The sequence below is a fragment of the Convolutriloba macropyga genome, chromosome 1 (assembly GCF_964194025.1).
Source record: "Convolutriloba macropyga chromosome 1, txConMacr16.3, whole genome shotgun sequence".
Taxonomy (NCBI): Eukaryota; Metazoa; Xenacoelomorpha; order Acoela; family Convolutidae; genus Convolutriloba; species Convolutriloba macropyga.
Genome location: NC_134468.1, coordinates 48351753 through 48365247, shown reverse-complemented (window position 1 = coordinate 48365247; position 13495 = coordinate 48351753). Strand labels below are relative to the sequence as shown.

At 34.2% G+C, this 13495-nt stretch overlaps 1 protein-coding gene across 1 annotated transcript in view; it reads right to left on the bottom strand.

Moving 5' to 3' along the window:
* LOC142339760 (uncharacterized) overlaps positions 1-11419 on the bottom strand; it is a 107838-nt gene extending 96419 nt beyond the window's left edge. Inside the window, exons 1-5 of the mRNA XM_075390020.1 lie at positions 9877-11419; positions 7140-7180; positions 6846-7056; positions 3111-3152; positions 2851-3050 (exon numbers count right to left, since the gene is read on the bottom strand). Of these exons, the coding sequence (XP_075246135.1) occupies positions 2851-3050; positions 3111-3152; positions 6846-7056; positions 7140-7180; positions 9877-10116 (734 nt within the window). The 5' untranslated portion in view covers positions 10117-11419. The remainder of the gene's footprint in view (positions 1-2850; positions 3051-3110; positions 3153-6845; positions 7057-7139; positions 7181-9876) is intronic.
* Positions 11420-13495: the final 2076 nt, after the last annotated feature.

Below are 13495 nucleotides of genomic sequence, written 5' to 3'. Positions count from 1 at the left end.
ATTATTATTATTATTATTCAAACAATTAAGCTCCTTTCAAGGCTAAATCGCAAAGATGATAGCTTCACGTTTTAGCTGATCACAGTAAAAAAACTGTTCAAAAACCGGCAAGCTGTTGCAAAACCACAATTCTACGACACTCGCTGTCCTAATCAATACACGTTAAATTCTATCAGTGCACTTTATACCATAGTGTGATATTGTTGGGAAGTTTAAAATCAACAAGCAGTGACATAAACCAAAACCCAAGAAAACTATTTGAGCATGCAACTCACCTTTCGAGCCCCAGATAGGAATGCTTGAAATAAACAACACCAATTCAGAATATATTTATCTTCATTAAAACCACGCGATGTTGATAAAAAACAATCCCATGTTTGCTTTAAAAAAATCAAACTAACATTTAATCCAGACTGCGCTTTTTTAACATTAAATGCTGCAAACTTGAAATTAGAATGCGGAAAAAAAATTCTCAAAACAGACTTCCAATAGTTTTGTTCCCAATCCATTAAGAGGATTATATGCTCAACTGTTTTTTGTTCAGTAAATTTCCGATCGTAGAAAAATTATTAATTTATCCGAAATCTATACAATAACAAAATTGAATATTTTTAGTGATTTTGATTTTCATCTAACGGTTTTGAAGACTTCGATATTGTCTGTTTGAAATTATTAACTTTTAATTGCCGTGAAGGTTAGTTTTCTGTTGACTGCTGAATAAGACAGGTTTCAGTCTCAACAGATCTCATCGGCACTATGATGAGGCACTTCAAAAACAATTACTGATTTCAATTTATACAAAGCTTTATTTTTTTTTTACAAAGAGATCATTTATTTATTAACATTTTGAAGGATTTTTGAAACTGCCATTCTTTTGTTGTTATTCATATACCTTGCTGTTTTGTCATTTTGCCGTTAAGAGTAATTGAGAAAATAATATCTGCGTTCTAAAATTAAATGTTATGAAATGGTTAGTGGGTTTGATGTATGATTACGAATTCTATTAAATTAGAATTTAGGCCCCATTTATTTTCAAAAATAATGAGTTTCGTCAACTCTCTATTACTTGTCGTTTTGGTGGCTTTGTTTTTCAAAAAAGCTGGCAGGATTTTCGTCGCCACGAATTTTTGGTTTTAAAAAATCAATAATTTTTGAAAAAAAAGTTTTGAGTTAGTTTTTCCGCTTCGTGCTTTCACGTATGCAAACATAACCGACTAAACGTCGGAAAAATTGCTCTCGAACGACTAGTGGGAGCTCTAATCAATTGCAGCCTGTTTCAATCGGGGGGAGCCTAAATGGGACTAAGAAGTTCAATAGTGGGCTTCAAATAACCACATTAGAGGTTAACATATACCACTATTAAGATTAAAAGTAAAAAATGGCACTAGTTTCGGCGCACTTTTCATTTGACTTTTAGTATTAAATTGCCGCCAATTGAGTTCAACTGCTTGAAATTGTGATCGAGAGAGAATTTTAGATCAAGCGAAACGCAAAAAGTCAAGGGCGTAAAAGTCACTGGAAAAGTCAAAATTGTCAAGCAAAAATTTTGCATAAAAAAAGACACACACGTTTACAATAATCGCTATGAACTTCGTTCAAGAGCAATTAATCAGATAATTTGCTAACAATCAAAAGCTGATGTTGATAGTGCATTTATTTTTCCATCAAGTTCTTGGAATGTTACTAAAGGCATGTAAAGCTATTTTATTATTTTGATGTCTTCCTCAATAAATGTTACAATTTTAGCATCATCAGTCAAGAAATCAAAGCGCCACTTTTTTCGGTTAATTGAAATTAAGTACCTGAGGTATATTGCTACTCTATTTTATATGCACACCATTGCTAACTTTTGTAAAAACATTTTCGAGCATTCAGAAATTACCTCACTTACTAAAAACGACTTGGGTACCCACTTTTTAAATCACAACTGACTGTGATTTAGTCGACCTGCTTTCTGAAGAAACATGATTGAATCTATTTAGTGCTTCTAGTTTTTCTCAAACAGATTTTGACTTAATTCCTCTTATTAAAAAATTGAAAACTCGAGTTTTTGAGTAATTGTTGGTTCTTGTCTCGGACTAAAAAACGACATCGTCCTTTAATGTTGCCCTTTTCAATTCAATTTCAAGTTTTCATTTCATAGATATTTAATAATACGAGAACATTAATTTTCTGTGTTATTGAATGTTGCTTTGTTTCTTATTCAAATATCTTTGGGTTTTTCGTCATTTTGTTGGTTAAAGTACTTAAAAACGCGTCTTTCAGCAGTCCATTTTTGTTGTTTTCGTTTTTTCTATTTTTGCACTGTCGGAATGTTTTTTGAGGCCACATTTTGCATTTTATCAATAATTTTGAGTAGACAGTTTTCGATTTTCTTTCAGATTTTCTTCTTTTTGTGTATGTAGGGTCAAATTGCTTTGTTGAGAAGCAAAGGCTGCCATTACGGTAAAAGTGTTGGTATCCAGGTCATTAGTTAGTTCTTTTTTGTGGGTTGAATTGGATAGAATTATAATTCAGAATCTAATTTTTTGTTTGACAAAATTAGGAGCTTAATTTTTTTTGTTTCAAAAATTGTTTAATCTTGATTTCATTCTTTAATAAAATATTTTGCCCAGTTCAATTGTTCTTATGCTAGTGAAAAAAGCAACATCAGAGGTGTCCAAATTAACCTACACATCTGTCTACATTTGAGCATCCAGTAAGTATCCTTGAGAATCAATTACTATGTTTTGCTTTGCTAGTTTTCTATCTCTAATTATTTGCAGGCAATTAGGCCAAGAATATGGATGAGCGGAGTCAGAACATTAAGTCCAAACGCACATTACCTACCGAGCCTGCTTGTTAACTCACTTCAACAACTGCATTTGCTCCACAAACTGCATGAGCTGGTTGTATACGCGTTCTTTCAGAAACAGACTGACAAAGTATTTATTCATTAGCCCAGATCTGATGCAAAGAAGGGCCAACTCGGTCGCAGATTTCACATCAGATTCCAACACATTGTTGTTGACCGGATCCAAAAACTGTTGCAAACTTGATATTAGGACTTCCTGAAAAAAAGTTAAATGAGAAAACCAGTCAAGATACTGGAAAAAGGAAAAGCAACAAACCTCCTTCAGCATCAAATAATAAGCTGGACAAACGCCCACAGTCTGAAATACATGAGCAAAGTATTACTAAAATAAAATTAAGATAATGCATCAATCGGAGTAATTAAATCTTGAATGGTAATATATGCAAAAAAATTATAGATAAAAAGCAGCTTCGCTTCGACTCAACTATAGATGAGGATGCATATATGGAACTTTTGGAAAACAACTCGTTTCTCTCCACATATTCAACTGAAGATTTTGTTGAATTTACGCAAACACTCATTCAAACGGCTAAAAGGCACACTTTAAAACCACTTGACAATACAGTAGTCAAGTGAAACTAACATTTGTCTCGTGCAAATTAGTTTAACTGTATAACATTTACTGTTTTCCAAAATTTCTGAGTCATTTTTAGCCCCCCCCCCCTCGATGGCGCCCGGTCCAAAATCAGGCAAAACTAACAGTGAAAAAATAAGGAATAACATACCTGAAACATACCAAGCAGATTGCCGGAAAAGAATCGTCATTGATTCCCATAATACCGATTGGGATTGAAGGGACAGAAAAACAACGAGAAAAATTGATTATGTACAAAAACATCTTTAAGTGCAAAATATATATTTTTTCGTAGTTATTCATACTTCTGTTTCTTAATGAGAGGATGCACAGACTATTAGAATTGCCAAAACGCATAAGAGGTATTAACTGAGGACAAAGTTCAAGTAGCCTGCATCAAAAATTGGGCTTTATGGGTTTATCCTATTTCTACTTTTATTTCATTTTTCGATACTGATTCTGTTCACTTTCGATTGATTTGTTGGGCAACTGATGTTTAAAAGCACTTTGAGCAGAATGAGCGAAGAAAGACACTATACTAGAGAAGTAAAAGAAAAATTTCATGCAAATGTTGAACAAGCTGTGAACTAAGGCAAAAAAGCTAAACTAATTTTTGTTTGACAAAGTAAAAAACATAGCAGGACATGTCCTAAAAAATAATCTAAGGAAGAGAATGAAAAATATTACTGTTTCTAACCAGCAGATCAAAAGAACAATGCCAGCCAAAAGATTAAAAAAAACTTAGGAAGCTGAGAAACATAAAACAAATTAATTTTAAAAAGCATTGCTCAAGCGCTTTTTTACCCTGGAGGTCCATTTAATTTTACAAATTTGGTCCATTTAATTTTACAAATTAACCCAAGCACATCACTTGAAAGGTTTTATTGGCCACTAAAGATAGCAAAACTCGCGAAATATGACATACTTTTGCAAAAATTTGATTGAAAAATTCTAATTTTCGCAATACTAACGTTAAAAACCATTTGTCTCTCCAATCTTTCCACTAACCAGTCTAAAAAAGATTCAATTGCTCTTAAGATCGATAAACTCAGAGAATGGCAAAAATTATTAGGAAATTTTATTGAAAGTTTGCTAAAATTCGTGATATCTTCAGAACCATTTTATTGTCTATAGAAACTATCCCGTAACCCAATTTCAACCCTAAAAACGTTTCACTGCCCCATAAAGCTCGACAAAATCGAAACAATTTTCAGAAAGATTGAAAAATACAATTTTTATCAAAAAATTGCAAAAACTCTTTATATTAAAATGTTGAAAACCATTCCATTGCCCCTACAAACAATATAGTAACCTGGTATCAAACAACAGAGGAGGTTCATTGGCCCCTGAGGCTGTAAAACACAAAAAATTCAAAAACTCATTTTGCGTGTTTACGTTTGCAGTACCAAAATATGTAGCACACAAAATGGCCATAAAAAGTAATTATAACTTGCAAAAGACTTTTTATCAAATTTGACAAACGAAAATTTCAGACTGATCAGGCAAAAACTCAAAAACTGGCAAAAACGTGAAAAATTGTACCATTATGGGCTCAAAAAATCCATTTCTAGGTGCAATTTTCCACGTTTTTCACTTTTTAACCTTGAATTAAGGCCTCCTCAGCAGCTGCACCACTCTACGCACTTGAAGGACCACTAAAGCCAGCCATGGGCCTATAATGAAACTTAATGCCCACTGGGTGTTGCCTGTTTATCCCGCTTAGAATTATCACTGGAAAAGTGTGTGAAAACATCTTACACCAATACAATCCAATTCTTGGATTTTAAAAGGAGCCCTATAATAGCCAGCTGAGAAGACGGTTATTAAAAACAACGTATTAATCACTTTGCGAAACTTGTTACTCATTTTCTATTGAAGACAAAGGTTAGGCCCACTTGACCACTTCATATTTCAGGTGTCCCCTCAGCGGAAAACCTTTGCGTAATGTCTATGAAAAATTCCTTTAGCTTAATCGAGTTTTGTGAAAAAGAGATTGTTCGATTAGAAGTTTAGCGGTACAAAGTTTTAACTAATTTTGACCAGTTTTGACCTACCAATTGATAAATGCTTTGAGCTAATTTTTATTAAAATCTTTAGACTATACGATTAAATTGTCAAAATAAAGTCAAAATTGTACTTAGTTCTTCAAATTTGATTTCAATTGGAGATTACTGAATTTTAGTTAAGGATTTTTCAAAATTGTTTTCGACATTTAACATCTGCATGCGCTCTGGAAAAAAAATCTTTAAAACAACTGGAAAATTGAACAGGTGAGCAGAAAAGTTATTAATTGACATAAAATAGTTTTGTCTCAATAATGGGAGACTCAATGTCACCCACTTCGTACAATTTTTCTTTTGTACCAAGAACCGTCTAATTAAATTCTCTAAATAGACAGAACTGAACAGGTTTGAAAAATTTGAGCTGAGCGAAGGTATTTTATTCATCTCTCTGTGAGGATGAGCTCTTACGTAACCATAGCTTCAGGTCAAGTGCGTAAAAGTCAGTCGAATAGTCAAAATTGTCAAGCGAAAATTTTGCATAAAAAAGACACACGTTTACAATAATTGCCATGAACTTCGTTCAAGAGCAATGTTGGCTGCAATGATGGTACCACGCGAAAGTATCAGACGCAAAAAATTAGCCATAGTCACCAAAAAAGAGCAATGCTGCTCATAAAAAGAACAGTCTGAAATGTGGGGAATAATAAGAAAAAGGGCAGCAGAGAACAGGCCGAAGTCGCCTAATTCTGTTCCGCTGAGATTACACAGGAAACAAATTCTTAATTTGCCAAATTTCCCCAAAAAAGACCCGAGGGTGAGCCTAAATGGGACTAAGAAGTTCAATAGTGTGCTTCAAATAACCACATTAGAGGTTAACATATACCACTATTAAGATTTAAAGTAAAAAATGGCACCAGTCTCGGCGCACTTTTCATTTGACTTTTAGTATTAAATTGCCGCCAATTGAGTTCAGCTGCATGAAATTGTGATTGAGAGAGATTTTAGATCACGCGAAACGCGAAAGGTCAAGGGCGTAAAAGTCCGCCCAATAGTCAAAATTGTCAAGCGAAAATTTTGCATAAAAGACACACGTTTACAATAATTGCTATGAACTTCGTTCAAGAGCAATTAAAAATTAGTCACAACAATCATTTTTTTCAAATACTGCAGTTTTTGAAATCAATTAATTCAATACAAGGTAGAGGAAATTTATTAAGGTTTAATAAGTGATCTATTCTTTTGATTTTGCGGAAAACAATTCTGAAAGACTTGCCAATCTACACAAAGAGTCATCCTGTAATAAAATGGAAATAGCGTTTTGTTAATGTCAAAAACTTGGGGTGATCATTCAATAATAATAGTAAAGGCGTTCACTCAGCTCTTTTTCTTTTTTACTCGTTTGTTTTAATCTAACCCGAATATCAAAATTAGTTGATCTGTTATTGAATCTGATGTTGGTCGTTGCGTGCAATTCTCTCTTCACTTTCTCTTTGGACGGCGAGAACCCTTGTGTAAAATGTGTGAGTAGTTGTTGTTGCAACTGGAAGTTCTCAGGGTAAAGGTAAACACTGAGGGGTGACGCCGCTATATTCGGGTATCTGCTCTCAGCTAACTGGCTAATAGATCTGAAAGTTAAAGCAGTCGGTGCACAAAATAAACTAGCAAAAAATCAAACAATCGAAGGAAACAAAGCATTGATACTACTTACATGTCATCAAAGAAACGCTGAACTGTCGAAGTGAGAGTAGCCTGAAACAGTTTGCTTCCATTTTTACCAGTTTAAGAGGAAAACGCAAAACAAATCCTATCACTGAAGCAAATGCTCGACAGTATTTGCACTTCAATGAATACACTGAAAAAGCATCTTTGACTCAATGTCACCCATTTCAAACTGGAATTGAAAAACAACGAGGATCGGTAATGTGCATCCCCGCATAAATTTTCAATCCATTTTTGTAATACTTTTTAATCTTGCTCAGAGCAAAATAATTATTTTAAAAAATACTTATCTTTAGGTGAAAAACACATACGTTACTGTGGGTAAAAATAGCTTCTTAACTGTTAATAGATTTTCAATAAAACCGAGAAACAAAACATTAGTTATTTCTGACTGTTTTCCTTTTAAGAAAATAGGCCTCAGTTTTGATCAATATATCAGCAGTAATAGTAAATTGTAGCCATAATTTGATTAAAAATTGTTTTGCATGTAAAACGTTTTTGCAAAAAATTAAACATAGCTGGCAGATTGCCAGAAAATAGCCGCAATAGCTTTGTAGATCTGCCTTCTCAAAAAAGAAACAGTAAATACAGACCAAAAAAAAATTAGTCTTTTCATTGAAGGCTGAGATGTTATATTTTGATTACGAATCTGTATGTTATTGCTGCCTCTATTGGCTGCTCTCAGATAACCTTCGTTTAGAGTGGCTCACATTCACTTGACCTCATCTCTTTGAATTAAAGTAAATAAAAGTCAATTTCAAAGTGAGGAAGTCATTTTTGAGAGTGAGGGGAGTCACGTGTGACCAAAAATTCAATCACGCGAATGGACAAAAATTCGTTCCAATAAGAGTGGAAAATGACATCACGCGCGCATTTCAGTTGAAATTGCATGAACGAATGGACAAAAAAACCGATTTAAAGTGATTGTGACGGAATATGGTCGTAACAAAAATCTTGCCGACGAAATTAAAAAATAAACATAGCAGGACAACTGCTGACGTACAATTCAAAAAATTTTCATTGACTAAAAAAACTAGACCTAGAACGGACTATGAGTGAATTGGAAAAACCATACTGAAAAACAATTAGATAAAAAAACAAAAAAATGAAAAACCAATGTCAAAATGCCGCATGTGAGCAAAAAACCATTAGCGAGAAATAGAAATTTGGTTCAAACAAAAAACTAGGCCTAGAATGAACTATGAATGGATTGGAAAAAAACATTTAGAAAAAAATCCGATCCAAAAAATAAAAAAAAACAGTAAAAATTTAAGTGAAATTGCCGCATGTGAAAACACCACTAGCGAGAAAGCGAAATTTTGTTCCAACACCGTTTTCTCACTCTACTTTAAAATTAGAGCGAAAAAAATTTACGCCGCAAAACCACTCGCTTTTTCGCTCCACTTCCTGTTTCGGAGTGACAAAAATCACAACTCCAATTTGAATTCAAAAATCATGAAAATGTGTGAACAGATCTTTAAAAAAAGACAGCGCTCCAATACAATTCAAATTCTTTGAATTGTAAAAACCAAGAGAAGGCCGATAATAGACTCAGCTATCGCTTCGCGGCTATTAAAAAACAGCAAACAGATTACAACTTTTCAAACAAACTTATATTACCAGCTAGACGACTCTGCTTTTTACTTCATGGTGCAGTCTACGATGCAAATTCTGTTTTGATAGAAAAATTAGACCAAATATTTGTAATTACAAGATAGATTCAGAACGAAATCAATGTTGATCAAAATGGCAAAAAACACTGACACAGAAAAATTAACTCACTTCGAATGTCCCTTGAGAATAGTAGAAGCAATCAATAATTTCAACTTTCGTTTATTGGTTGAGTTAAGGAAATCAAAGCTGGGATAAAAGTTTCTTTCAAATATGATGTAGTTTACTACAACAGTAGTGTCTCATACAAATTATGTACATTTGTAGCAGAATGAAGAGAATTGAACAACAAATTCATCTCATTTCTATAAAAATAAATATATTTGTGGCCTTCATTATTATTTCAATTGTGAAACCTGGATGACAGAAAAAACAGAAGCATCAAATCAACAGATTAAATACAAGTGTTTTGCAGTAAAAATGGGCAAACATTTTTCACGTTTTCAGTAAAATTTTAAAAGCAAAATTTGACAGAACTAATCAAATTTCGATATCATCTTGTTCTCTCCTTTACGCTACCACTCAAAACTAGCAATTATTTTTCTTGAAGGTTATATGATTGCTACAAACTTCGTTGGAGAGCAATTAAACGATGGTAGAAAACCAGCCGCGACAGTCCTCGAATTTCTTCCAAATTTTCCAGAAACTCGGTAACTATGATTTTCTACGATTTATAACGCAACGGTACAAAGGATCAAATTTGAGCTTTTTCTGAAATTAGGTTCACAAGAGGTTGATTTCAACTCAAACAGGCAAATTGTTCCTTTCATGTACAACCACAAAATACCTACTTCGTCTGTCGAAGGTAGATCTGAATTTGGAGATAAAAATAAAAGAATTGTTTTCTTGAAAACATGCAGTTGCAATGAAGACGTTCAGACAGATAAGTTCGAACTGTTGAGCAGAAAATATAGATATTATTTTGCATCGACATAACTTGTTATACTAATTTTTAAGTTCTACGAACTCGAAAATAAATTACTTCCCTTGGAATTGTGAAAGAAAAAAACTATCAGTCTTAAACGCTTCGCAACTATTTGAACAATTGAACGTACATTTGAGTCCTCTTGTCTAATTCGACGGGTGTGAAGCTCTTCGTCAGGTCTCTCCTCGAACTCATTCGAACACAGATTAATCATTAGTTCGGGAGGCTCATATATAGCCATTCTAAATGATGAATCGGGTTGTGGCGTGAACATAGTTGTTCCACTCGAAACGTCTGTTATTCCGGAGCTTCCCGATCCAGAAATAACAGATTCCCGGTGCAACCTATTCATTTCTGATACTGAAACCATGACTTCAATTCTATCGAAAACTATTTAACGCCGCACAGTTTAGACTTCAATTTTTCGGTAGTCAAAACGAGCGGTACCGGCTGATTTGTAAATAGAGAATAAATTTTAGAAATTTGATATTAATGACTAGCAAGAATTGTTACAATTGGTTAAGTAACAAAAACTTCTCTAAGAAGCAAAAATCACTGTAAATGAAAACAAAATATTACCCATTTTTGTATAATTATAACTAAGAACGATTTGATTTTGTAACGCCAATACTTCGTTATTAATTACAAAGTAACATGACTAAGACAAGCAACCATCAGAATAAATCCTTTCACTCAAAGCATATCTAGCTAGTAAGTCGAAGAGGTTTGCTTAATGTATTTGCATAGCAAAGAAATTTACTTGCTCGGAGACTGCCAAAATTACAAAATGAAGAATATCAAAATTCCGACTTCAACAAAACTCACAGCTTTGATTAACAGTACGCGGTATATAAAGACATACTTTGATTTAAAATGTCGCAATAGTTGTACATAACGTATAAACTAATAACACCGACTTGATGATGCATTGAACCCCGCCTTAAATTTCTCCGTTTGCAACGCGTTCACTGAATGAGCATATTCAGCTTGTTCCTCATTCCAAAGTTGAACAAACCCTGTTTTGCGGTACAGCTTTAAGGACAACTGGTGGAGTTCCTCTTTTTTGAATATAAAAAGCGGGTTTGCTCTTAAGCCGCGCAGGACTATCCGATGAATGAGTAGTGATCCCCTACTATGAGACATCACTGCATCGTATATAATTTTAAAGACAAGGCAAATAAAGATTTACTATTATGGCGCACGCTCTAGAACTGGAGGAGGCAAAAATACTGTGAGGAGTCAGGGGTTAACGAAAACGATCCCCAAAAGATCTGTAATAATTCGTGAAAAAGTTTTGACAAGGCGTACGTCTAGATTGTGACAATTTGTTAAGAACATGTGCTCGCATTTATTGAAAGGTCGGGGCTATACACTTATTTTGCACACTTGTTCGAGAGTTGGAACTAGGGTCCCTAACTTACTAAATCAACGTCGTCATGTTTCTGTTATTGCAGAATTGGAGCATGCACTGAAAAGCTCATGGTCCCAGACGTCACTTTTAAAATAACGTTCACGTATTTCTGATCCGACACAATCGCAGAACAATTCTCCTTCTGAGAACTGTTTATAAGAAAAAACAACCACATCAGGATGAGCAGCCTTCGTTGAGTCATGTAGTTTTCTTGACTTCCGCAGCGTGCCAGAGTTCATAACTTTCCTGAGAAAATGAGAAACACGTAAAATTTTAGCAAAGTTCCGCAGTCGATATGTGGCAGACAAACTTTTAGCTCGTGCATCGATGCTTAATCTGTACGAGCGCTAATTTTAATGACGACCACAAGGTTTTTATATCTAAATCTCTAAACAAAGAAGAACAAGCGAAGGAGCAGCAGCTACTTAAAAAGCGACGAGAACTTATTGAATCCGGAGGAAATCCGTCAAATTTGCAAATAAGAAACGGTATTCTGTATCCAAATAAGACAGCTGTACAAAATTGACGATTGACTGACAACTCGCACAGGCGAAATCAGTTTTATTTTTTTTAATGTACGTAGTTTGATCAATTTAGAAAAGAAACAATTTTTGCCAATTCTTTAACCATTCATTATCTTGACTTCATCTGCGTCTCCGAAAGGTGGCTTCACCATAATTTCTCAGAAGCAGATCTCTTTTTTTCATCAGTGTTTTTGCTCCAATAGAAAAACTTCGACAATTTCTACAGCTCACGGCGGAACGATGATTTGTGTAAAACGTACTCTCGATTATGAGAATTTTCCTCGATTGCGAAACAAATGGATCAGCTACAGTATGCTTGATATCCTATAGAAAAAAGAAATTTTTGGCTGTTTCACTGCATCTTCCTCCGTCCAGTAGCAAATTTGCGTATAGCCAGAGCTAACTAATTGATTTATATCTTAACATAAATAAAACCAAAATTCGCCGAGGAAATCATAATTTATGAAGATTTTAATTTTGCAACAATCAACTGGTCAAGTTTTTGGTCAAGTTATGCAATTGAAAATGCGTTCCTAGACATAATCCAGGCAAAATACTTTCGGCAAATTGTAAATTTTTCAACTGCAGCAACAGGAGTTTTAGACTTAATCCTGACCAGCAAACATTTTCAGATTTTAACCTGGCAAAAATATCACGGAATTCCAATTTTACCCTTCTTTCTAATCATTTTCCCCTAGTTTTGAAGTTTAAGGTAGAAAATTTTAGCTTAACGAGGCGGAATGCTTTTTCGAAACATATTTTATTTTTGCAAAGGAGATTATAATCAGCTCTCTCAAATGTTATAAATTAACAAATATAGTAGCCATTGCTGGTCAAATCCAAATAAAATTCTCGAGTTATGGTACAAGTGGCTTGGAGATGGCCTGGAAGCTTGTATTCCCAAAAGAACAATTCACAGAGAACCCTTGCCCCGATGAGTGTCTCAAAAAACTTCTCACTTGTTGAAATGTTTGAAAACGGCGAGAAAAAAGTACCCGGAATCCAGCTCCAAAGGTCAATGCTAATTGGAAAAACAGAGATTGAAGCTAGCAGAATCAAAGTTGAATACCAAAAAAAGCTGACTGAAAAAGCACAACCAATCTTTTTGAGTGTTTCAGAGCTTTCCGTAATACGCAATTGCCTCATCAAAAATTTTATCTGGGCTCCTTTGCAAATGACGACAAATGGGAAGCAGAATTTTTTGAAAATTTGTTCTGTCTATGTTATATCATCTCCTTATACTGAGACCGAGATATCTGAATTCAGTGAGGTGACAGAGAAAATTTTTTCGCGAAAAGTAAATAATGTCTATCTGTTCTAGCTTAGACACAGACATATGCAAAGTTGACGACCAGTTACCACCAATTTTTTATCAGAAACTAAGTACTTCCTTGAGTCACTCTCTAGCTCAAATTTTAAATTTTTGACAAGATTGTTCACACTTGCACCTTCCCTGATTTCTGAAAAAGAGCTTTACTAAGGCCTCTTTTTAAGAAAATTGACTCATCAGACATTTCAAGTTATTGACCTGATGCGCTTCTGTGCATCCCGACAAAAATTTTTGAGCGGGTAATATTCAATCAACTCTACGAGCATTATTCACCCCATTTGCATATATGTCAATATTGTTTTCGAAGAAACCGATCTACAGTCACGCACTTACTAGTTTTTCTACAGAGAGTCTAAAAAGGTGTCGAAGAGAAAAAAAACAGTTAATATTAGTTTTACTGATTACAGTGGAATTTTTGATCGTGTAGATCATGGAGTTTTACTGAGAAACCTGTTCAAAGACGGCTTGCGAAGAAAGTTTTTAA